The 22,668-nt window shown below is 46.6% G+C and overlaps 1 protein-coding gene across 2 annotated transcripts in view; it reads left to right on the top strand.

The window, feature by feature from the left end:
- Positions 1 to 19,341, top strand: part of PLEKHD1 (pleckstrin homology and coiled-coil domain containing D1) — a 31,645-nt gene extending 12,304 nt beyond the window's left edge. Inside the window, exons 2-11 of one of the 2 annotated variants that reach the window (XM_074584852.1) lie at positions 3,948 to 4,039; positions 7,344 to 7,396; positions 9,358 to 9,452; positions 10,378 to 10,471; positions 12,134 to 12,312; positions 13,081 to 13,213; positions 14,392 to 14,536; positions 16,088 to 16,237; positions 16,824 to 16,947; positions 17,423 to 19,341. In XM_074584852.1, coding sequence (XP_074440953.1) covers positions 3,948 to 4,039; positions 7,344 to 7,396; positions 9,358 to 9,452; positions 10,378 to 10,471; positions 12,134 to 12,312; positions 13,081 to 13,213; positions 14,392 to 14,536; positions 16,088 to 16,237; positions 16,824 to 16,947; positions 17,423 to 17,555 — 1,198 coding nt within the window. In that variant the 3' untranslated portion in view covers positions 17,556 to 19,341. Of the gene's footprint in view, positions 1 to 3,947; positions 4,040 to 7,343; positions 7,397 to 9,357; positions 9,453 to 10,377; positions 10,472 to 12,133; positions 12,313 to 13,080; positions 13,214 to 14,391; positions 14,537 to 16,087; positions 16,238 to 16,823 lie in introns of both variants that reach the window. The other variant, XM_074584853.1, reaches the window with a different exon arrangement.
- The last annotated feature ends 3,327 nt before the right edge of the window (positions 19,342 to 22,668 follow it).

Raw genomic sequence — 22,668 nt, 5'->3', positions numbered from 1 at the left:
GTAGGCTCGGCCACCACAGAGGAGGGACCCAGATTCAACCCTTGAGTAATTCAGAGGTTTTCCTTCGATAGCATAGGCCTGCACTTGCCTTCATGAATGTTAGAATTAACTATTGCCAAGGGCAATAATTTAGGGACCAAATTAATCTTAAGCGTGTATGGGAGGAAAGGAGCATGGCTGCACAGCTCAGGAGGGGTTCTCACAAGCAAGTCCTGTGCAGCTGTTTATTTCACAGCCAGCCTTTTCTCTAGTCCTTGCTCCAATATTCCAGTGCTAGAGAGGTGGCTGCTGTCATACAGCAAAATACCTGCACCTGGCTGAAAATCTGCCTGAGAACATCCCCTTCCCTCCGCTCCCTGCTTCTGCTCTTGCATCAGAGGAGAAGAGCGATGCAGCTCCAGCCTAATAAGTGCTGATGGTAGGCTGCATGTGAGGAAAAGCACAGATTATGTGATTTACGTTCGCGAGGTCAGGTTGGGAGCCAAGCAGCAGCCAGAAAGGCACAGCATGGGCCAGTAAATTGATCTGGAAGCTAAAAGGACACAGCTGAAATCTTCTCGGCAACCTGTTTTAGTGCCCTGTTGTTCCTAGACGGAGATTGTACTGCTGATGGCACTGCAGCATTTAGAGTTTATTGTGATCATCCTACAGTATCTCTTGTTATTTAAACAAGGAAACCAAAGAAAAAAACCAAACCACAACACCACAACCCACTCCGGGGAAAACACCCCCAACTTCATAGACTGAGATTTTGTTAAATAGGGAAAGAGTTAAAAATTAACCCAGGATGGGGAAGCATCCTCTATCCTTTGTTTCAATTTTGTCTGCTGCCTCTTTACATCTGGGGCTGGGTGGTGTGTGTGTGCGCCTGCCTGTGCAACTGCTTGTTCCCTCCACCGTCACAGTCTGCTCAGTGATGCCTTCAGCTCTTCACTCCTTTCCTTGCCTCCTGGTTTGATTGGGAACCCGCTTGTTCCATGTGGAGGGGAGCTGGTGGTCTCTCCACCCTCCTCACGTGTTGTGGCTAGGAATTACCACACCTGCCAGATCCTGAAAGCTTTTCGGAAATGCACTGAGCCCTGACTCCCAGCTGGCCATGCTCTCTTCCCACCCAGAGAGGCTTTTGCTGTGGCTAGTAGGGGACAGGAACACACATATGTTCTCTGTGCCCATAGTGGCACTCGCTGTATGGATTAAAAGTAAACTTGGTGGACAAGGTGGGGAACAAAAAAAAAAAAAACACCAACCGTTTCAGTCATGAGAAAGGCATGAAATAGGAGATGGCTGAGCCCAGCTGGGAATAATGTTGAGTGCTTGTTCTGAGAAACGTGCTAACAGTTGCCACACCGTATGTGTACCTGCGATACTCTGCTGGGGCCATTTTGATTGGCATAAAAAAATGACCTGGCCATTTGGGAAGGAGGAAAACCTGAGTTGTCCTAGTTCTTTCTTGTTTTCTGGAAGATATTTGTAGCTGCTGCTGGAAAAGAACCAATTCAGACTTGGGAATTTCTACCAATGACTCAGTATGTGTGAAATCACTCAGGGTGCCATTTCCCTCATGCTTCCTGTTGTCTTCTAAGCAAAGGTCCCTTCCCTATCTCTACTCCTTTAGGCCCTTGGCAAAACTATGCTCTTTCCTTTCTTGACCCTCAAGGCTCTCTACTTAAGCAGCCCTACCTTCATATAGCCGGTATCCTTGGGTGGCTGTACCTTTGTGTCACATCTTTCCTCATCGCCATAAATATACAGATGATTATCCATCCTGGGCTGTTACCTGGAGAGAACTAGGTAACACAGCACATACATCCTGCGGACCATGAAGTCCTAAGTGTCTCCAAAAATTGGTTGTGGATGCTCCTGGGAAAGATAAAATGCAGGCAAAGCTAGAGAGATGTTCCCAGTGCTGCAAAAGAACTGGAACAGATGATGTTTGAGCTGTAGAGCAAATGGACATACTTTGGGGTTTGTTGTTTTTTTTTTTTTTTTTAAGAAGTGTATTATAAAGGCACTTTCTACTTGTCCCAAGAGCCTTCCTGCCCCTCTGCTTTCCAGCACTTCGAGCAATGTGGATTTCTCTGATGAAAATTCACTTGGTAAGAAGTACAGAATAAAAAAAAAAAAAAGCACTTGCTTCCCTCTCAGCTGCAGTCAGAGCCTGTACCTCCCCGCAGATGTGGTTACACGCGGGCGTTGGTTCTGGCAGATAAAAGGAGTAAAAGCTCAAATGCTGCCCAGTGATATGGGTGCATCTTGTAAGTTACACAGCAGTGGGTGTAGTAACCTTTGAGTTACAGACAGTCTCATCACTAACATCTTGTTAGGCTGGGGAAGGGAGGGAACAGTGAAAAAGTGAATCTAATAAACAGACACCTTAAAGGCTACAGCCGTTCTGAAACCCTCCGAGTAATTATATGCCCCTGAGCTGTTTGTTGTTGGTTTCTCTGGGATCAGATTCATCCCGTATCAGAGAATGTTAGTGGAAAAACACATTCACACCCACATGTTCTCACTCAAGATGAAGATGTCTACCTGTGGGCAAAACATCACCTTTTTAATTAGCATTCTAATTTCCTCTGCACTTCAGAAATATCCTAGATGCTCGTTAGCTGAAAAGAAACCCAGCTGCCTGCAAAGAGCACAAGGCAGTGCTTGGGCTGCTGGAGCTGTGAGCTGCCTGCTCCCTGGGGTGATGTGTGTTTAATATATTTGTCTGGCTTTTGTAAGAGACGAAGTACAGGTAGCCTTGAAATTGTTTTGTAAGAGGTTGCCAGCTTACTGTTTCCAAAAAGCTACAATTTCAAGTGGCTCTCAAAGAGGACTGGTGCAGGAAGGCTTACAGGTGTTTAATATTAATAAGGTCCCTTAGGATTTAACAAAGATGGCAGAATTTCTAAATAGCAATTGCTATTCCTGTATGTACACCTATATAAATAGAATGAGATTAATTTTATGTATGTATTTTGTGTGTGTAGATACTGTTTTCTAATGGAATGCGAATAGAAGCGAGCAGCAAACTCCATTTATGCTTCTGTTTTTAATTTGTACATCCTTGTCCTTGGCTATTTAATATCTGTATTAAAGCCTACCCTGTCCATCAACTTAATCAGTAATGGACATCTGCTCAAGAGCCATTTTGGGAGCTTAGTTTCATAATGTTTTCAAGAGACCTTGAGATCCTCTGGCCAAAGGTGCTATAATAGCACAAGGTACTCTTTGAATACACTTGCTTCCTTTAACTCTCCCTACTTCCCAGCATCTCATCTGGCGTTTATCTCTGGTTCTCCCTTGTTTTTATAGGGAGTGGCACTTAACTCACAGTGTAGGGCCAGACACCAAATCCTAGTGGCTTACAAGTTTAGTGGAAGAGCCTACAAGAGTAGGAAGATTGGTTCCAGGGTGGCTGATGGATACCAGAAAGGCTGAAGATACAAGGCTGTGGGAAGGAGCCAATAAACAGTTAATGTTTGAAGGGGAAGAGTGTCTATAGCAGAAAAATATTGGAACGGCCGCAGAAGACAATGTCACTGGCAGATGGGAAGTTAGCTGTGTTAAAAGCTAAAAATCTGGTTCTAAAGTCTGTTGGGATAAATTTAATGGGTTCCAGGTACATCCTGTTGCAATTGGAGGCTGCGACTGTACTGGGATGGTCTGGAGAGCCCTTGAGACTAAGCTCAGTATAGAAGTCTCCAAATCACTGCAGAAACATTTGAATACCTGTGCGGTGTTGATCTACAGCCCTTGTATTTAAATAAATACAATTGCTGAATGTCAGGGAAATTTCTCCAATTCATTTGTGGAGAAAATTTTAGAGAATCACTGCCCCAGCTGACGAGAGTGTTTTTATGTTTGAATTCCTTGGTAGGTTGCTAGGCTGAGTCCTGCTGCCTTACTCTGTGGGACCCTTAGCTCTCTTACATTGTCTGCTTTGTGTCTGCTCTCCCTAGGACCTGGAAGAATGCCCAGCTGGGAGAAGCCATGATCGAGAGCCTGGAAGCCCAAGGACTGCAGTTGGCCAAGGAGAAACAGGAGTACTTAGGTAAGAAACTCTTACTTTCAAAAGTCATAAACCCCAAAATAGTCATTTTGCTTTTCTGGAGTTGTCATTGTGGCCAAGCTACAGGTTTTTACTGTTGACTTTTACTGGATGAAGCTTTTTGAGTAGTCAGCAGCTGGAATTCAGGTTTTGAAGGGAGTCAAAACATGAAAATATTAAGGTAGGGTCTGGCCATCTGTGTGGAGCACGGAAGGAAGGTCATGCCTTGGCCAGCATGCTGCAGTCCTGCAGCTCCGGATGGCTGGACTGTATGAGTGTTTGCTGGCCCTGAGAAGTTTGGATGTGCTGATTTCAGCTGCTCCTCAGGCAAACAGTCAATACCTTTGTCTCCCTGAATCACAGCAGGACTGGTATTTCTGAGGCTGATCACAGCTTTTCATGCATGGGTTTTCCTCTCCAAGCTGCTTTTTGGTCTTACTGTACTTGGTCTTTCTCTGCGTTTGCCCACACTGTTTGTGTTGAAAGTGGGAGCATTTACATGAGCTTGTTTGAAGTATCTAACAGCAGTGGCAAATTTGTCATTGCTTTCTCCAAGGGCAATGGAGAGAGAACATTTGCTCCAGATGAACATACAACAACTTAACCTGCAGAAGTCTCTTCCAACTTATCTAGTCCAATCCGCTACTTAGAAACCAGCCTCTGGATGGCAGTACCTTGGGTGCTCTGACTGCCTTGGGATGTCCACCTGTCTCTTCCCCACACTGCCTATAGCAAGAGCCAATAAACCCTTTTAACTCAGATGCCTCCTAAGTTAGAGCATTCTCCAAGGTGTAAGTGCCCTTCAGACCTGGGGGCTGCTGGTCACACATGTGAGCCCAGTGAGTTGTCTGGACAGTCATCTGCTTTAACCAAGCTAGCAGCAGCTTTGGGTGCTCCAGGTTGGTGATGCCTTGAGCGGGGGCTTGTGGTACCTACTCCTAATCGTCAAGCTGCCGGAGGGATCTTGAGCCTTTTGAATTCATGCTGATCAGATGTGATCCCAGTATACGGTTTCACATGTAACAATGACCATAATTCAAGTATCAAGGCACGTTCACTCTGGCCACCTGAGCACCATTCACACGTGTGAGCTGGTGGATGGGCTCGTATGTGAGGCAGGCAGGGAGGAGTGGTTCCACACCTGACAAACGGATAACAGGGAGTGCGGAGAGGAGGACCTGGAGAGACAGGAAGAAAATTAGAAACGGGGAAGTTTTGTCAAAACACTATTTTGCAAACACCAGAGCAGACTAAAGAGCCTAAGAGGCTTAAGGAGGCCACAGTATGATAAAAGACAAGGTGATGGAGGAGTAGAGGAATATGCCTTCTGTGGCAAACAGGAGATATTTGAAATATAAAATATATATTTCACTAGGTTCTTTGGTCCATGACAAGAACATTCAGAGCTGGTCAATTTTCACAGTTGGTTACTTTCTTTTAATAGCAGTTGTCTATTTATTCCTATATAAATGCTGAGGCTTCTGCCTCATTAGCCTTACCTTCAATGACCTGTCTCCATCCTGTAGTTAAGCTTTGAGGTCAGGCACTGCTCCTGGCGGCAAGCCAAGGCTCTCTGGAAGAAGCAAACATTGCTCTGGAACTCCCTGAATCCCCCCGGAGTTACCTTCCACCTGCTCCCCACCCAGCTGGGATCCGTGTTTCTCTCTCAGGCCGGGACTTTGCAGAAGCCCATCATGCCCTGGGCTTGGTCTCCCCAGGAGGGGCAGAAGAGGGAAGGTGGGAGAGCTTCTCTCTAATTACAGGGCAGCTGTGTTGGGTCCTGGAAAGGAGGAAGAGGGTGAGAGAGGGAAGGAAAGGCAGCAGTGGTGGTCAGCAGAGCTTCAGTAACATAACACTGTCACTCTGGCTCCGAGAGCCCTGCGGTGGGAAGGAGGGTAGAGGTCTGCGTTCCTCCTAGCAGTAGCAATCTGCCAGCAGTAGCATACTCCTGACCTGATACGGGGAAGACTTAATCATAAGGTGCTACAGTGAATTTCACCATGCTGACATGGCAGCTGGGTGGCAGAGCTGCCAGCTAAACCCGAGGCTTAACTGTGAGGAATGTGTTTCTCTCTAGTTTCCTGTAAGCATGACTGAGCTGCCTGAGGCAGAGCCTCTATTTAAGGTTAGAGCATAGCACAACATAGGTACATCAGGGCACAGCGTAAGCATCAGAGCAGAATCTCTGGTGGGCGTGTGTCCTTCTCAGTAGACAAAGGCAACTGATGTGAGACCCCACCTGGAGTACTGCGTCCAGATCTGGAGCCCTCAGCACAGGAAAGACATGGACCTGTTGGAGTGGTTCTAGAGGAGAGCCACAAAGATGATCAGAGGGCTGGAGCACCTCTGCTATGAGGACAGGCTGAGAGAGCTGGGGTTCTTCAGCCTGGAGAAGAGAAGGCTCCAGAGAGACCTTATAGCGGCCTTCTAGTATTTCAAGGGGGCCTACAGGAAACATGGGGACAAACTTTTTAGCAGGGCCTGTTGTGACAGGACAAGGGCTCATGGCTTTAAACTAAAAGAGGGTAGATTTAAACTAGATATAAGGAAGACATTTTTTGCAATGAGGGTGGTGAAACACTGGCACAGGTTGCCCAGAGAGGTGGTAGATGCCCCATCCCTGGAAACATTCAAGGTCAGGTTGGACGGGGCTCTGAGCAACCTGATCTAGTTGAAGGTGTCCCTGCTCATTGCAGGGGTGTTGGACTGGATGACCTTTAAAGGTCATTTCCAACCCAAACTATTCTATGATTCTATGTGGAGAGGAACTATTTCTCACAGGTAAAACTTTTGTGGCTAAATTAGGGGATTGATTTCTGGGCTTGGCTGGAATATCCAAAGGTGACAATAGGGAGCTGGCAGTGATGCCCAGGGGGCTGAAGGAAAGGGATGGGACACTGAGCTGCAGGAGGACAACTGACTACTGCTACACAGTGTGTGACCCTGTGCACCCCCTTAACCTCTGTGCCTTTGCTTCCTCAAGTGTGAAGCAAAGATAAGGATATTTTCCTAACTCAGCTAGAGGATGGTGAAGGTTAGTTTATTAATGCTGTTTAAGAACATTGAGAGGAGCCCTTAGAAGCAGTATACAGAAATATGGTTGTTTAGTTTATTAAGTTATTTGGCAGGAGGGAAATTACAGAACATCCCATTAGTGTCATCTCAGCCTTTGGATCCTCCCAGACAGATGCGTGCAGAGCAATAGGGAACGCTGCGTTTTCAAGCTCCAGTCAATGTTTCATACTCATAAATATCCCCAGGATATAAATTGCTTTTCTCTGCTTTTGGCCTTTGTGTGTGTTTGCAGATAAGCTGATGGAAGAAACAGAAGAGCTGTGTCTGCAGAGGGAGCAAAAAGAGGTGAGCGTTCATCACCAGCCAATTTCCTTCAACCTCCATCTGGCAGGACTGGGAGGCTGGGATTTATTGGTTTGAGAACACAACAGGTTTCAGGGAGGGAGGCTGTGGAGCCAAAAGGGTCTCCAGCCAACCTGTGGGCCCTAGGGATGAAGAGAGGAATAAGAGTTGTGCCATGGAATGGGTCTTGGAGGTGTATTCCCGTTCCCCTTCCCAGGCACTGTCCATGCAGCGTACTTGTGATTATGTCTCCAGGAGGACCAGGGAGGATTAAATTCATATTCACTGGGTTGAATTAAGCACTTGTTATTGGGTAGATTCAAGAGGACTCTGGCAATCAACTTGTCTGTCCCCACAGTTTGAAAGCAAACAAACAGACCTGACGTTGTTCTAGTGTAGAGATACTGTAGTGAGAAACGAGGAGCAGCAAAAAGCAACGTGGCTTGCTCTTTGGACACACCAGAGACAGGGAGAATAATAAATATTGCACTAGGGGAAGCCCAAGAGAGTACTCCCTTAGATGTGACTATTGTACCTTAATTGATCAAGTTTATTATTGTTTTCCAAACTATTCCTAACCTATATTTGCTTAATATAATAGAACTAGCTCATTCTCATGTTTACACCAAATCTATGCCAGTTTTTATAGCATCATCATAAAGCTGTTGCAACATAACTTTGCAAATGGGTTGTCCTAATACATGGTAGGAAACCCTACATGAATGTGGACCCACCACATCACAATCTTGCAAACTGCCACATGCTCTCCTCTCTGGTTAATCCAAAATGACTGTTGTCCCTCTTCAGCACAAGACGGCAATGCTGACCGAGGCTTCTCAGGCCTACGTTTTTCCTGTGTGCATTTCTGAAGAGCTAAAGTCCAAAGGTGGCTTGGATGCTCCTTTAGGCTAAGCTACTTCTGCTTTTGGAGGGAGACATCCCTTTCTGGTGAGGTAGCCCGCTGCACAACCCACAGCCACAGGGAGGGAAATGCCATTGTCCAAAGACCCTGGAAGAAGTCTCTGCTCTTACAAAGCCGTGCACGGCATCTCCATTGCCCACAAAGGGCAGATGGGCCCAATTCAGTTTGAAGGAGTTTGTTGCTGATGAAGGAATGAATACATAGCTCACTGAGCTATGGTGGTCTGACCTGCTGCGAGCCTGAAGGCTTCAGAGCAATATGTCGGGAAAGCAGCTTGAACTGTGTATCCGCACCACGGAGCGAGAGTCTTATTGTGAATTTATCTGGTGTCTTGTGCCCTGCCTGGGCCTGTGGCAGGAGTTCTGCCCAGCAGCTAAAGCTGCAAGGGGACCTGGCTGGGGGTGCGACTGTCACTGTACTTTGTCCCTGTCTCCCTTCATCTGCAGAAGGTCTCAGTACAACTGCTTCTTCTAAACCAGGGGAAGAGACTGCTTCACTGCTTGAGGACAGCTTGTGGTATTCAGTGCTCTTTAAGCATGTTTTTATTAGCACAAAGACAGTGTCAGGCTGTGCAAAGCTGTAACTACGCAGTTTGTGTTTTCCTGTCCCAGTGGGGATGGGAAGCAAGGCTGAGCTAGTAGAAATATCACACTTCAGGTGCAGCCGTGTTGGGGCTGTCATGTTCCTGTCTGGGCTTCTGTAGCTGCACACGTGGGTGCCTGGAAATGGTACACGCGTATCGAGTCCAGCTTTCCCAGGGAGCTTTGGACCTTCTGTACAGGTGCAGCAGAGCTGATCTGAGCATGGAGCACGTCTGGGATTTCCAGGGGTCTGGTAACCTGGCTGGGACTTCCGAATGTCTGGAAAACCTCAACCAACCTTCAATCCCTTCTAATTGCCCCTGGACAAAAGAGTGGTGGAATCAGACAGCCCGTGGCTCTACATAGCTCAGGTTAAATGTCCCAGGCATTGGTAATGGGGAAGCCTTTCCTAACTGTAAGTGTGTCAGCAGATTACATTCCTGTCTCCTCTTTTGTTCCAGGAACTCGAGCGTCTGAACCAGGTCCTGGAAGCAGAGAAGCACCGCTTTGAAGAGGTGGTACGGGAGCTGCGGCTGGAGCAGGAACAGATCAGACGGTAAGGTGGCAAACTGCACAGGGCAGAAAAGGACACGGGCTCCCATGCTGGGCAGAAATGCTGCTGTGGTGGTGAATCAAAACAGTTCTTAAAATCCACCTATTTTGTGCATGTAGGAAGGAGATAAAAGCTATATTCACCAAAATGGGAATGGTTGAGATCTGTTTACCTGCATTTGCTATCACTTGAGTGACCAATAGAATACAGCTTCATTTCATTTTGCATCAAGGGTTCCAGCAACTTCATATTCAAAGGGCTGGGACATGAACAAACCCCAGATTAGTCAGGGTAGCATGGCAATGGACAGGTCCTAGGCAAATTCAGAGAGATAATGAGTTTGATTGACTGACCCTCCATGTGGGCTCCAGATATCTGATTCTGCTTTTTCACCATTAGCTGAATGACACTGGGTGCATGATGAAGTTGCCTCATCGAGAATAATTTTGTCATTTGAAGAGTTACACCATGCAAAACATGAACAGCAAATGTATTTAGAAAGGGAAGGATCCAAATGCTTTGCCCAGAGTGTTGAAAGGGTATGTTTCGCCATTGCCCTCTTTTTCTTTTGTTTTTTTTTTCCTTTTTTCTCTCCCTAAATAACATCTTGGAAATGCCAGTGCGATTTTGCAAACCATTTTTGTTTTCATAGAACTACATCTGCTTAGGTATGACTGTCCTGTCTGAGCTTTTCCAGTTGCTTCTCTGCCCTTGCTAGAGAAGCACGCTCACAGTTAGTGTTGTTTTGATGATCAGGAGGCACGGTAAAGTCCCTGGATGCCCATAGTATGTTTAAGGGGGGGATGCTGCCTGTACCAACCACCGGTCACAGGTCCTGCACCAAGAGCTCCACAGCCCGCGCAGTCTGAGTGTGGTCTGTGGGGCGAGTGTTCCCCTGCAATAGCTGTCACCCTTTTTGCTTCTTTAGGGAGCTAGAGCTCACAGCCCGCTCCCTTAAAGGAGTGGAGGAAGAAAAGAAAGAGTTGCGAAGCCTGACACAGTCCTTACAGAAAACCCTAGAGGTGAGTGACTGGTCCTCCCATCTGAGTGACAGCATTTTGGGAATGACCCATAAGAACTGACCAGGGCTGAAAGCAATGCTGTCCTGTGGGATGAACCTAACATCTGCTAGTGCTGGAGTTAAAGCCCTGTGTGGATGAACAGGTTCATTTGGTAGCTGATACGAAGGCCAAAATCCCCTTCAGAAAGGGATTAGAAGTGACATGGAGCCCAGCAGAACTGAACTTTTTTCAGAAGTTCCAGGTGATGTGATGTAGGATGGCAACCATAAGCTGCAGTTTGGGAAGCTCAGGTTGAACACTAGAAAGATTTTTTTTTTTTTTTTTTTTTTTTTTTTTTTCCACCAGACAGGTAGGGCTGACCTAGTAGGCACTAGGAGAGCCTGAGTAATCTTCATCCTGGAAGGTGGAAGGTTTTCTTGACTCAACTGTAGAAAGCCACAGCTGAGCATACCTTGCTGTGTTGACAGACCTGCTCTGAACAGGAGGTTGGACCGGAGCATACCAGAGGTCTGTTCCAGCCAATGTGGCTATAATTCTGTGGTAGCTTTCTGACCATTATTTTTTTTTTTTCAAACTGCAACTCCGTAAGTCTTGGTGGGAAGTGGAGCAGTAGAGAGGCATTCCCTCTTCACAGAAGAGATTGTGGTCACAGAAGAGATTAATGGTCTGAAGTTGTGGCAGGGGAAGTTTAGATTAGATATTAGGAAGAATTACTTTACTGGAAGAGTGGTCAGGCACTGGAACAGCCTGCCCAGGGAGGTGGTTGAGTCTCCATCCCTAGAGGTATTTAAGAAACATGTAGATTTGGCACTTCAGGGCATGCTCTAGTGGCAGAGATTGTAGGTTGTTTGGTTGGACTTGATGATCTCACACGTCCTTTCCAACCACGAAGATTCTATGGTTCCCAGGGAATCATGTACCACAGGAAAATTTAGGAAACAGAGTGTTGATATGTTAAAGCCTTTCTTTACTTGGTATCACTCTGGTGGGTTGGTGGAAAGTGACTTTTCTAAATGTATATGATTTGTGAAATTTCCACACAGCTGGCCTGATGAAACCTCAATGTCATCCTTAATGTTCATGCCAGATCCTGCAAGTTAGTCCAAAAATCTGTTGTTGATGTTCCTTTGAACCCTCTTCCTTGCCCACAGTTAAGGGTATGAAAAAAGAACTGGGAAGTTAGGGAAGGAGCACTCATGCTCTAGTTGCACAATGGACTGAACACCTCACAGGAAAACCGCATGATGTGTCCTATTGCCCCGCAGTTAGAAGTACCATAGAGGGGATGCCTCTGGCTTTTCCCTCTTGAGGGAGGGGGTGAGGAGGAAATTGTGGAGAAACCTGAAGGGAAGAAGAGGGAAGGCGTGGAAGCTGCCTGCATTAGTGATGTACTACGGAAGCACTAGGTTTCAGTCCCTGAAACCTTGCCCTCACTAGCATGTCATGTCATGTCAAAGAAGCCTTCAGGTTCTCATCCCCTTACATAGCGAAGGCTGTGGTGGAGCCTTGCTCCTCAAGAGGCAGATTTTGTTTCTGCTGTTTTTAACCTGAATGAGGAGTGTGGATGTAAAGATGGAGGGACTCAAGGGGCAAAAGCCAGGCAGGAACAGGAGCAGAAATATTAGACTTGGCTCATACTCACAATTTCTGCCCTTCTTCAAGGAGCTCTCCCTGGAAAAGCAGCAAATGCTGGAGATGCTGGAAGAAAATGAGGGCCAGCTCCCACCTCCAACCAGCCCCAGCAAGGAGCAAAGCCCCATCTGGGGACTGCACTGCAGCTTGCGACAGATTGAAGAGAAGATGCAGCAACTTCTGGAGGAGAAACTCCTGGCGGAGAAGAGGTGATGTGGGGGCAGGGGCTGTCCTGGTTTGATCACTGATGCCAGAGACAGGGACATGGGACAAGATGCCACCCAGTGTGAAAAGGGTGGTGGGAAAAGAGGTAGTTTTTCCCCTTGCAGGTGAGAGACAATCCAAAAGGGTATGGCTAAATATTTCCAGGCTTAAAATTAGGATAACTTCAAAACTGTTCCCTTGTTTATCTTGAGACCTGCAGAGAGGCAAGATCCTTTATAATTTCCATTCTTGGGTGCAGTGAAGGGAAGAGGACACTTCTTCCCTGCTCGGGCTTAGTGGTGCCAAATGACGTGGCTGTCTGCTGACTTGCTTTTTGGTTGCCAACACAAGACAAGTCTGGAAGCTTGTCTGGTTCTCATGGCAGGAGTTCAGGTTATAAACACTTCAGAGAGGACGGGCAGAGTGAGGCAGGGCAGCTGAACTCCTTGCTACCACTTGGGCCTGCTCATTTCACATCAGGGCTAAGGCACGTGAATCCATTTGATATTCATGGACTTGTGCATAAGAAGTATTTGGTGCTCCTGGACCTCTTCTGGGAGCTGAGAATGCCCCATTAAAAGAACTGTCCACCTGGCTTTCTCCAGCAATGCCTGTGTTAGTGAAGCGTGGCACAGACGGTGCTCCTGTTAGTGACTCTTTGCTCAGGGCAGCCAGGTAGTTAGGCATGTCCCACCATGATACTGAGTCCTTTCCTTTCTGTGAGTTGTTCTGGGGTGGGAATGGTTGTTTTCCTTTGCTGTGCCGTGCACCAGGATGAAGGAGAACGAGGAGCGGTCCCGCGCGCTGGAGGAGGAGCGGGAGTTTTACTCTTCCCAGTCCCAAGCGCTGCAGAACTCGCTCTCGGAGCTGACCGCGGAGAAGCAGCAGACAGAGAGAGAACTCAAGGTATCCCCTGTGTGTCGCACGTTGCTGTCCCCGGCGCCAGAGTTCTCTCATTTTCCCTTTCAGTTCATCCCCTGTCAAGTGGGGAACTTGATTTTATTTTGTTTTCATTTTGTGGTTGCAAATCTTCATTTGCTGTGCTTCATGTCATGGTAACACGTGAAGTTGCCATGTTGTATCTATGTAGCACTACTATTTATTTTGTCATTTTGAGGCCTGATTAACCCATTCAGTAAAAGTCTTCACTTGTTACTATGAAAGCTTCATCTAAAGATGGAGGGAGGGGAAAAAAGAGTAAAAGAATAAAGATTGTTTCAAAGAAATGCTAATATGGACATCACGGAACTGAGAAGAAATCTTCCCTCCACACTTGTGCTCAGAGAATAAATCCTAAGATTTGTAAATCTTCAGGAACCTCTGCATGAGCTTGGGTTCAAAAGCAGACAAATGCAGGTGAGGTACCAGCCCTCCTTCATTATCCCATTAACAGAAGATACTTTAGTCTACACAAAGGCACTTGGACAAAGTATGCTATTTTATTTTAATCTAAATAATGTAAAAGTTAAGCTTATCATTAGCTGTTTGACATTCAACCTCCTTCTACAAATACTTTGTCAAAAAACCCACTAATTCTTCTTTTTCCTGCACCTCCAAGACTTTCTTACCCTGTAGCCTTCCACTTGGCCAAACAAAAGCTAAATTGACCTAAGCTGTATTAGGTATTCTCATTTGCTAAACTACTAGTGGTATTATCCTTTATTTCTAACTTATCTTGTGTTTCATTTCTGAAACTAAGTACTGTACGCCCCTCTGTGGGAACTGACTGCCTTTATCTCAAGTCCTTCTCAGCTGGAAAGACATCCTCCTGTTCCTGCTCAGCTGCAAGTACTCACATAAGCACAAATTCATGTGTTGAAATGCCGTCTCTGATTCCACATGGTTCATACAATGAGAGGGAAGCTGTGAAAATAAAAGTCAGAGTACAGGAGAATTACTAAAATAATCTGGGCATCAGAGTCTGTCTGAAGACACGAGGAATAACTTTTGTGTTGCCTTACAATATTTCTACTGTTGTCTTTTCATTTTCATCTCCTTGATGAGTCCCTCACAGACCTTGTGAGTTAGCAGGATGGTTATTGAGACGCAAGCTCTTTTTCAACAGTGCTTATTCTCTTCCTCAGGCTGAGGTGAAAGTGCGCATGGATCTGGAGAAGAGACTGAGGGAAGCTGAGGAAGCATTGCAGAGCTTGGAGCAAGGCTTAAGTTCTCTGGATTGCAACAAGGAGAGAGAGAAGAAGATGAAAGCAGATGTCAGCCACTTGAGAAGTAAGTCAGTCATCCATCCTCTCTACTGATGAGCAAGCTCCGAGAGAGGAAATATTTCTACCTATCTTCTCAGACACAAAAAGAAGTTCCCAGATTAGCAAATCTGCACATAATGTGCTCTCCGACCTCCTTTTATCTCAATGACACCTTCCTTTTGAGGAGCTAGAACGTGCTATGCCGGCACTTGACGTTTCGCCCTCAAAGGAGGGCAAAATTATCCCAGCCTTCCCTGTAGGGTGGAAGACAAACCTAGTGGCAGAGATGAGCAAATGCTTCCCAAAATGTCAAACAGGGAAGCTGTGACAGAGCTGTAAAGACTGACTAGTTCTGATTTAGAGAGTCCTACAATTCCCCTAAAGATAATCTTTTCTCAGCCTTGGTTAAAAGAATGTGAACAGTTTATGGAGCATCATGGTTGCTGTAGCAACGTGCTGGTAGATGACCCAGCAGGTGAAGTTTGGATCCTTACTCAGAGCTGAATCACTGCATCAGCCCAGCGCTACTGTGCTGAGATGACTACAGTCCACAGGTCAGGTTTAAGACTCAGGTTCCTCACAGTTTATCCCTGTTTCTTTTCCCTTTTTTTTTTTTTTTTTTTGAAGATGGGGCATTACCCTAGCATCTGGCTTGAGTCATGTTTGGGAACCTTCCCTTGCTTCTTCACTGACCATTGGTGTCTGCAGAATTGTTGCTTTCTCATATTCTCACTCCCCTCTTCTGGCTGCTGCTGCGCAGTATTTTTTTCCCCTTCTTAAATATGTTCTCAACAGAGGCACTACCACCATTGCTGATGGGCTCGGCCTTGGCCAGCGGCAGGTCTGTTTGGAGCCGGCTGGCATTGGCTCTGTCGCACATGGTGGAAGCTTCCAGCAGCTTCTCACAGAAGCCATCCCTGTAGCTTCTCTGCTGCCAAAACCTTGCCATGCAAACCCAATACCGCTGGTTAGGCCATAAGAGGGAAAATGGGCCAGGAAAAGCAGCTTACATGGCAGATCGGGACAGAATAACATAGAGTTTGGACATGGGGCTTTGCATGGGGCCTGTAAAGTACGTACGTATGTACTGGTATTTGCTATGCGACTAAGAAATCCCTGGCCATGTATGGCCCGGGTGTGTGTGCCCATGCCAGTGTTGCCAACACCTCCTTTTCTGTGGTTAGACTTGGCTGGTTTTAGAAGTCCTTCAAAAAAAAGTGTGACAAGCAAGGCTTCAGACCCCTCCGTTGCAAGAGAGTTGAGAAGTTTTATCATAATATCAGAGGCTTTTGGCAGTCAAATCATGAGCAGTTGTGGAAACAATAGATGGGGAATGGATGGTTGCAGTTCTTTCTATAATTGGAGTGTGCATTTGCTGGGGACTAGATGTTTTTGTCGCTTCGAACTTGTTTTTTCTTGTGTCCTGGAGCATCATGGATTGTTGTTTGTGAAGATCTAGGGAATTGTTGAACATCGTTACCTGTCTCAGCCCATCAGTGAGCGCAACCCTTTGCGACTGGTTCATTGCTTGAAGTGTCTCTCCCTTTCACTGCTCACAGTGGTGTCTTCTCCTCAGAGTTCTTTGAAGAGTGCATCCGCAATGCTGAGCTGGAGGCCAAGATGCCCGTGATCATGAAGAACTCTGTGTACATCCATAAGGCTGCCACTCGTCGCATAAAGAGCTGCCGCTTCCACCGACGGAGAACCAGTGCTTCGTGGAATGACTGTAGGTATCAGGCAGCTTCTTACTTGTCCTGCAGGAATAGATATGTGCTGATGGGGCTGACAGAGCAGTAAGGTCTGCAAATGTAGTTCGTATTTTATATTCCCTAGTAGCAGAATGAAGCTACAGAAACCTGGAATTTCCTTACCCAGAGAGCAGGCATTGGGTCTGCGCACCGGTTGCCTGTCTCTTCGTGTATGTTGAAAAGTAACTGCTGTCGTGGTCCAGGGCCCCTAAAAAAACATATGCTGAAAGCTGACTTCATCTCAGTGCTTAATTATAGACTGAGTTAGGTTGGAAGGGACACCTGGACATTGTCCAATCCAATCCACTGTTCAGAGTGGCTACCTGCAAGGTTAGATCAGGTTCTACATAGAACCCTAAATCAGAGGCAGCAGTAAAGATGAAAAGTGTGTTTCCATGCTGTCAGCATTTTCCTCCTCTGAAAACAGGAAGGTGAAGCTGTTAGAGTTCATCCCTTGCCAGGCTCTCAGTTGTGTTGATCGCGCAGCTTGTGTGCTCTAGTGAAGCTTTGTCTTCAGTTTGCGTCCCTGAAGTGCTGACCTTCCCGTGCTGTTTCCTATTTCAGTGAAGCAGTCCCAGTCCTTCATCTACTCACACGCAGAAGCTGAAAACATTGAGGAGCTGAAAGAAGCTGCGAAAAGACTGAGCCGGGACCAGCACTTCAGGGAGACTCTCTATCAAATCATGAGGTCGCAAAAGGATTCTGCTTCGGGGGACGAAAAGTGACTCTTGTTGGGAGGGGGCTTCTGATCTCAACTTGCCATTCAGCTCCACAAAAATTATGCCACTGGGCACTAGGGTCAGAAGGGAGATTTGCCCTTTGGTAGGGAAAGTGGGGGGAAGTTGTGTGTGGGCAATTCCCTCAGTTAGTGGCTTTGCTTTAGTTTAAATACTCCCTGTAGCCAGGCAGACCTTCTCTGCCGATTACTCCAGATCTGTTTGCTTCAGCTGCTTATGTTAAGCCACGTTTTGCCAAGAGACCATGGTTGGTGTTAAACTGAACCACAGACCGTAGCTTAGGAAGTGCCTCTTCTTTCCTTTCCTGCCTAGTCCGTCTGCCAAACACAAGTGGTTCTGCAAAAGTCCTTTTGTCAGCCTGTGCTCCAGCTGGTGTAACCTCCCCAGCCGCACACAGCTTACCCTGTTCTGCCTGATCCCCTCTAGGACAGGGCTTGCTGCACGCCCCCAGCCATCAGCACTTCGGTGGGCCACGTTTCCTGGCATATTTCCTGAAGAATGCAGCAGTCCCAGCCTCCCAAGCGCAGGCAATAATATCAAACACAGGGTGATCTCTTGATGCTACATCATTTCAAGCAAACAGTAGCAACACAAGCAACTGAGGATGCTGTGGATTTGGCTCCAAGGAGGATCAAGTGCAGAGAAGAACTTATAGGTAACTCAGTGGCATCGATGCAAGCTGGAGGGAGGGTTGCATTGTGGTGACGGTGGGCAGAACATCCTGGGGCCACCTTTGCACTTTTTTTTTTTTGCATTGGGACATCTGGCTGTGTCACTGCCAGAAGGAGGAGCAGAGCTATGTGCTGCAGAAGGTGTTATCTATAGGCAGATTCAGTGTGGAGGAACCTTTGACTCAGCTCTGATGGCTTCCTCATCATGTCTGTAAAATAAGCTGAAGGACAGGTGAGCGTCCAGTAACAAAACCCGCTGCCACTTGGAGAATTAAACATTGCCAGCAGCAAGCTGTGAGGGCTGTGGAGGTGGGGAAAGTCATCTCTGTACATGCTGCAGTAAATAGCCCGTGCCTAAGGCTTTGTACTGCTCTCAACCTGGATTCAATTAAGAGGACCGGTAATCTCAGTCAAATTGGGACCTCTGCCAAGTCAAGGCTGGACTGGGAGAGGCGCTGTGGGCAGCCTGCTCAGAGCTGAGCTCCTGGCTGGCCCCTGTCCCCTCCCAAGTGCTCACCATGTGGTTATTGCAGGGGAGGATTTGCCCTACACGTGGTCATCTCGTGTGTTACGGGAGAGGAATCACTTTGCTGTGGAAACCTTGTAGCGTCTCCCACCTTCTTTAAGCAAGCAGCTGGCTGGTAATTATCCATGCTATAGTAACAGCACTGCGGGGTGCTCACGGAGCACACGACAAGCACGCTCAGAGTGATGCTCTTGTCCTTGTGGGATAAATTGGGAAACAAAGGTATAAATGCTACAAAGGTGAATAAAGTTAGCACAGAGGTACAGCTAGGGCTCAGGGGCTCTTAAGTGCAGATTCACTGGGGCTTTCAGGGCTGTACCCCTCATCATACCCCTGGGTATTATGTATGTCCAGTGGCACTGGGGTAGCTGCTTACCTGTCCCATGCAGGCTGTGATCCTGTCCAGCCCCAGGCTTTGACTTCTGGCTGCCTTAGTCTTTCCCTACCAATTCAGTGCTGTTTCCAGGGAGAAATCAGGGATGAGGCAGGGAAGGGAGCCCTGGCTTGCCAGCCAGAGGAGAGGCGTTGATGCTGGGTTGAGGAGTGTACTGGGAGGGTGTGATGCTACTGGAGGGAGTCACTCTGGTGTGACCAGGGAAAAAGCATTGAAGGCACAGCCTGTACTTTCCATTTCAGGCAGTTACTGACCAGTATCCTTCTGCCAGGCAATGGGAGGTCCAGCACTGAAGGCTGACGTTTTTGTGATGACAATTGATGTGATAGGAAAAAAGAATTTGCATTGCTCCTTAACATTACCTGATCCATCTGTGGTTTTTTTCCACTCATGCTTGTGTGCTAGAAAGCCACAAACGAATTCTTGCTCCTACAAGGCTGAAGGGCTGTGAGAAAGCAATCCAGAGCTGGTTTTCCCCTTTACACTGTCCTCACATCATCTCTGGCTATTTTCCAGTTACAAGGTCTATATTATGTGATGCTGGAAAGGACAGAAAAAAGGACAGCCAGGGAGCACATCTGTAATTCAGGCAGTTAGGAAAATCACCACGTGGCTTGTGAATGCAGCACCTTTGATCTATTACATCAAAAGCCACAATATCAGACTTTACAGAAGTATTGTACTCAGGAGGTAGCCACATCGGGTCTTCCTTTACTGTGCATATTGACAGCAATAAATAAATAAAAGTTTGCTGACACTACAGTGAATTCATCTGTGTTCTTGATACACTGCCACTGAAATGATGTTAAATTGCCTCTGCAGGAGTTGAGACAAATTGTTGTGACATGCTCGTTTACTGCCAGTGTACATCCTCTGCTTCACTGAGTTGTTGTATTACGTGCTGAACATCACCTCTCCAAAGGACTGGCTGTACGTAAAATGCTTTCACCCTCGCTACCCGCTTCCACTTTTAAAAATGTGTATAAAGTTAAAGCCAGGATGTATCAAATCTAAAGAAGAACTCTCCCATTTGCTTACCTGAATCCAGGTAACCACCAAGATGCCCTAAGCCACCTGCGGTGATGTGCTTGCCATCAGTCGTTCCTCGCTGCAGATATTAGTCCTGCAGAGGAATCTGTTGGCCCTGACCCTGTAAGCTCCCTGGCAGAGTCAGCACAGAGCTGGATCTATGCACTGTAGCATCTTAATTAAGTGACTGTCTCCTTATTCTGTTTGAAAGGACTCAGAATTGCTGATTTCAATGTTATCTGTGTATTTTTAATGCAATGCAGTAACAGGAAGATGGCTTAGGGACACCTCTGTTCAAATAACCTCCAGTAGAAATCCTGGGTCAGATTGCTTTCTCCTACTGGGAAAACTGGGAATGAGATAAGAACTCCCTCCACTGAGGAGACTTCCCTAAATGGTTTCCTTATGTCTGAGTATGAAGATGATACAGGATGTTTTGTACCTCTAAGATTTCTCTTCATAAGTTGCAGAACAGCTACAGTGGCTCTGGAAAGCTTGTGGCTGTTCTTCCACCACTTGTACCTTGTGGCTATCATCTGGGAACTTCTCCTCCCTCTGAAGGCTTTCCCTGTTGTCCCCTTCAGACACACTTTAAAATATGGTTTCATTTGCAGACACTGCCAGACATGAAGTCTGCTGATTCCCCTCTGTGTTGTCTTTTCACAGTGTGAAAGGTGGCTCTGGCTGAGGTCAATTTAAGGGTTAATTATGTCCTCTATGTAAGATGCATGAAGCCTCCAGGCTCAGTCCCTGGTGTAGGAGAGTGGCTCCTGCTGAAGGACAGGGCTTTGGCAGCCCCAAGGCTTTGCTCTTGCACAGACGTAAATGGCAGAGAGAAGGCGGCAGCGCCAGCCCCGCTGCCTCCAATATGTGCTGCTTCTAAAGCAGAGAAAGTGGACAAGAAATGGAAACTGCCCTCGGGGTCAGAAGTCACTAATAAAAGATAAACGGTTGCTGGTGCGTGATATGCCTTGCTGTGCACGGCACTCAAGGGACGCCGGCTGGTAGCAATTTTCAGCTATGGAGTATATGGTGCTGCTTTTTTTTTTTTTTTTTTTTTAGCCCAAGATGGTAGGCAGGCTTTCCACTTCGGGCATTAGTGCATTCCTTTGGAGATAAGATGGTAGTTTTTCACAGAAATAGTCTGTTTTGAATGTTTTTCAATGCAGTCCCTTTTTGTGGTTACTGGAGAGACAGAAGGTGGCTCATGTTTTGTCTACTTGAAGTTTTACTACTAGAAGCTTGCTCTCAAGAAGGTGGCTATGCTCTGAAAGATTTGTCCAAGGCTTAGCTTCAGGTAGGTCCTGGGGCTTGCCTGGAAACCCAGTGCTTCACTGCGCTGGTGTGACTGCAAAGGATGCCACGATTTTTAGTATCTTCTAAATAATAATTCTGCAGTTTTTCACCTAGTCCTTGTACAGTTTGTTATCTACCTAGTCTGAGTGTGGCCATGAATGTGAGAAAGGATTGAGCCAGAGAAATTGGCTGTAGTCAGTCACCTGAGAGCTGGGTCTGAGGTGGCCTGTTGTGGTGACAGCCACCATGAGTGGGGCTGGGTGGGACCATGAACTCGGCAACCACATGTGGTTTGTCAAACAACCTGCAGTACTTTTCTGCCCACTGAGATAACATCTCTTCTATATTAAGTAACTCATTTACTTCTTACTGCAGGCTTAACTCTAAAGCTGAAATGGAGAAAGATCCAACTGAGTACTCAGTCAGGTCTGTGAGTCCTTTCTGCTCCTTTTTGCCACCAGTACTACGTGCTGGATGTGCTATAGCGCTGGAACCAAAATCTCTTTTTTTCAATGTTGGCAGATCTGGCACTTCAGAGGAAGAAAAATTATAAAGACCATTTTGTGGGGGTAGCAAAGGCACCTTTTGCTAATTCAGAGGTGTTGCAATAAATAACTTAGTAGGGTAATGAGTTCTTTAGAGTATTGTGAAAACTGCAAAGCTTTGCATTGCTTAAAATAAGTAGTGAACTCTGCTTACCCTTGAGTTCTTCTTGACTGCACCCCTGCCTTAAACCTCTCTGTGGAAACCACCCAAAAGCAGAGGAACAGGTCCTCTCCTAGAGCTGCTGCTCCCATCGGTTTATTCATTGTTAATTCTGAGGGCAGGAGAGAGCTCCCATTTTTCTTTGTACCCCAGTGGATCCCTGCAGGAGATGCCAGTCCCTGTTCCTCTGGCATCAGGAAAACAGGTTCTGGGTTTTGTTGTTTGTTTTCTTGGTTTTGTTTGGTTGCTTTTTGTTTTGTTTTGTTTTTTTTTTCCTAAGCTCTGCAAAATAGGAGTAAGTATTTTTAGCACCTCCATTTTAATAAGGGACCTTGAAAACAAGCTGTTTATGGTGGGTGTGAGAAAACTGACTTGCTGCAGTGGGATTAAGTCCTGTTCAAAAAAGGCGCTGGCGCTCTCAGCCCTGATGGAAGTATGGCTGGAGGCTTGTGTTAGTCACTGCTGAAGGCACAGCCGCAAACAGGGCAATAGCACGTACGGCAGAGCTCTCTCTTTGGGAGGGCTCACAAGCACTCAAGGACCCTGGGTGACAGAGGCAGTCTGCGCTCTTAGGTGCGCTCATCTCAGTGGCGTGCAAGGCACTGAGAAGAATTAAAACTGCATGGCAAGAAGGTGGGAACGCTGTGGCTCTTGTAGTGAGACAGAGCAGTGGACTTACTGCGAAGATTGTCAGAGAGAATGGATTGTAACTCACTTGGGAATAGCCATTGCTTTCATTTCTTCTTTCATTTCCTGATTCTGCCAGAGGCACAACATTCGTATTTGCTGTAGGCGAGAAGAAGGTGAGGAGGCTTCACTAGGAACTAGATTGAAAGGTAGGAGTGTAGCAGATGTGACTAAAAAGTAGACCACTGTTGACAGTGGGGTGGTGTGTTTAAAAAAGCAAACAAAAGTGTTTGCTATGGCAAGCGCATCTCAACAAGCAAAAGAAGCTGTCCTATTTCTCAGTGGGCAAAAACCACCTCGAGTCCCAACTGGAGCCCAGTCCCAGGTGAAAAAGAAAAGGGGTCTGTAGTCAAAGCCATGTTTT

Source organism: Larus michahellis, chromosome 4, assembly GCF_964199755.1.
Source record: "Larus michahellis chromosome 4, bLarMic1.1, whole genome shotgun sequence".
In the NCBI taxonomy this organism is placed as follows: domain Eukaryota; kingdom Metazoa; phylum Chordata; class Aves; order Charadriiformes; family Laridae; genus Larus; species Larus michahellis.
This window is presented reverse-complemented; position numbering and strand designations above follow the sequence as displayed.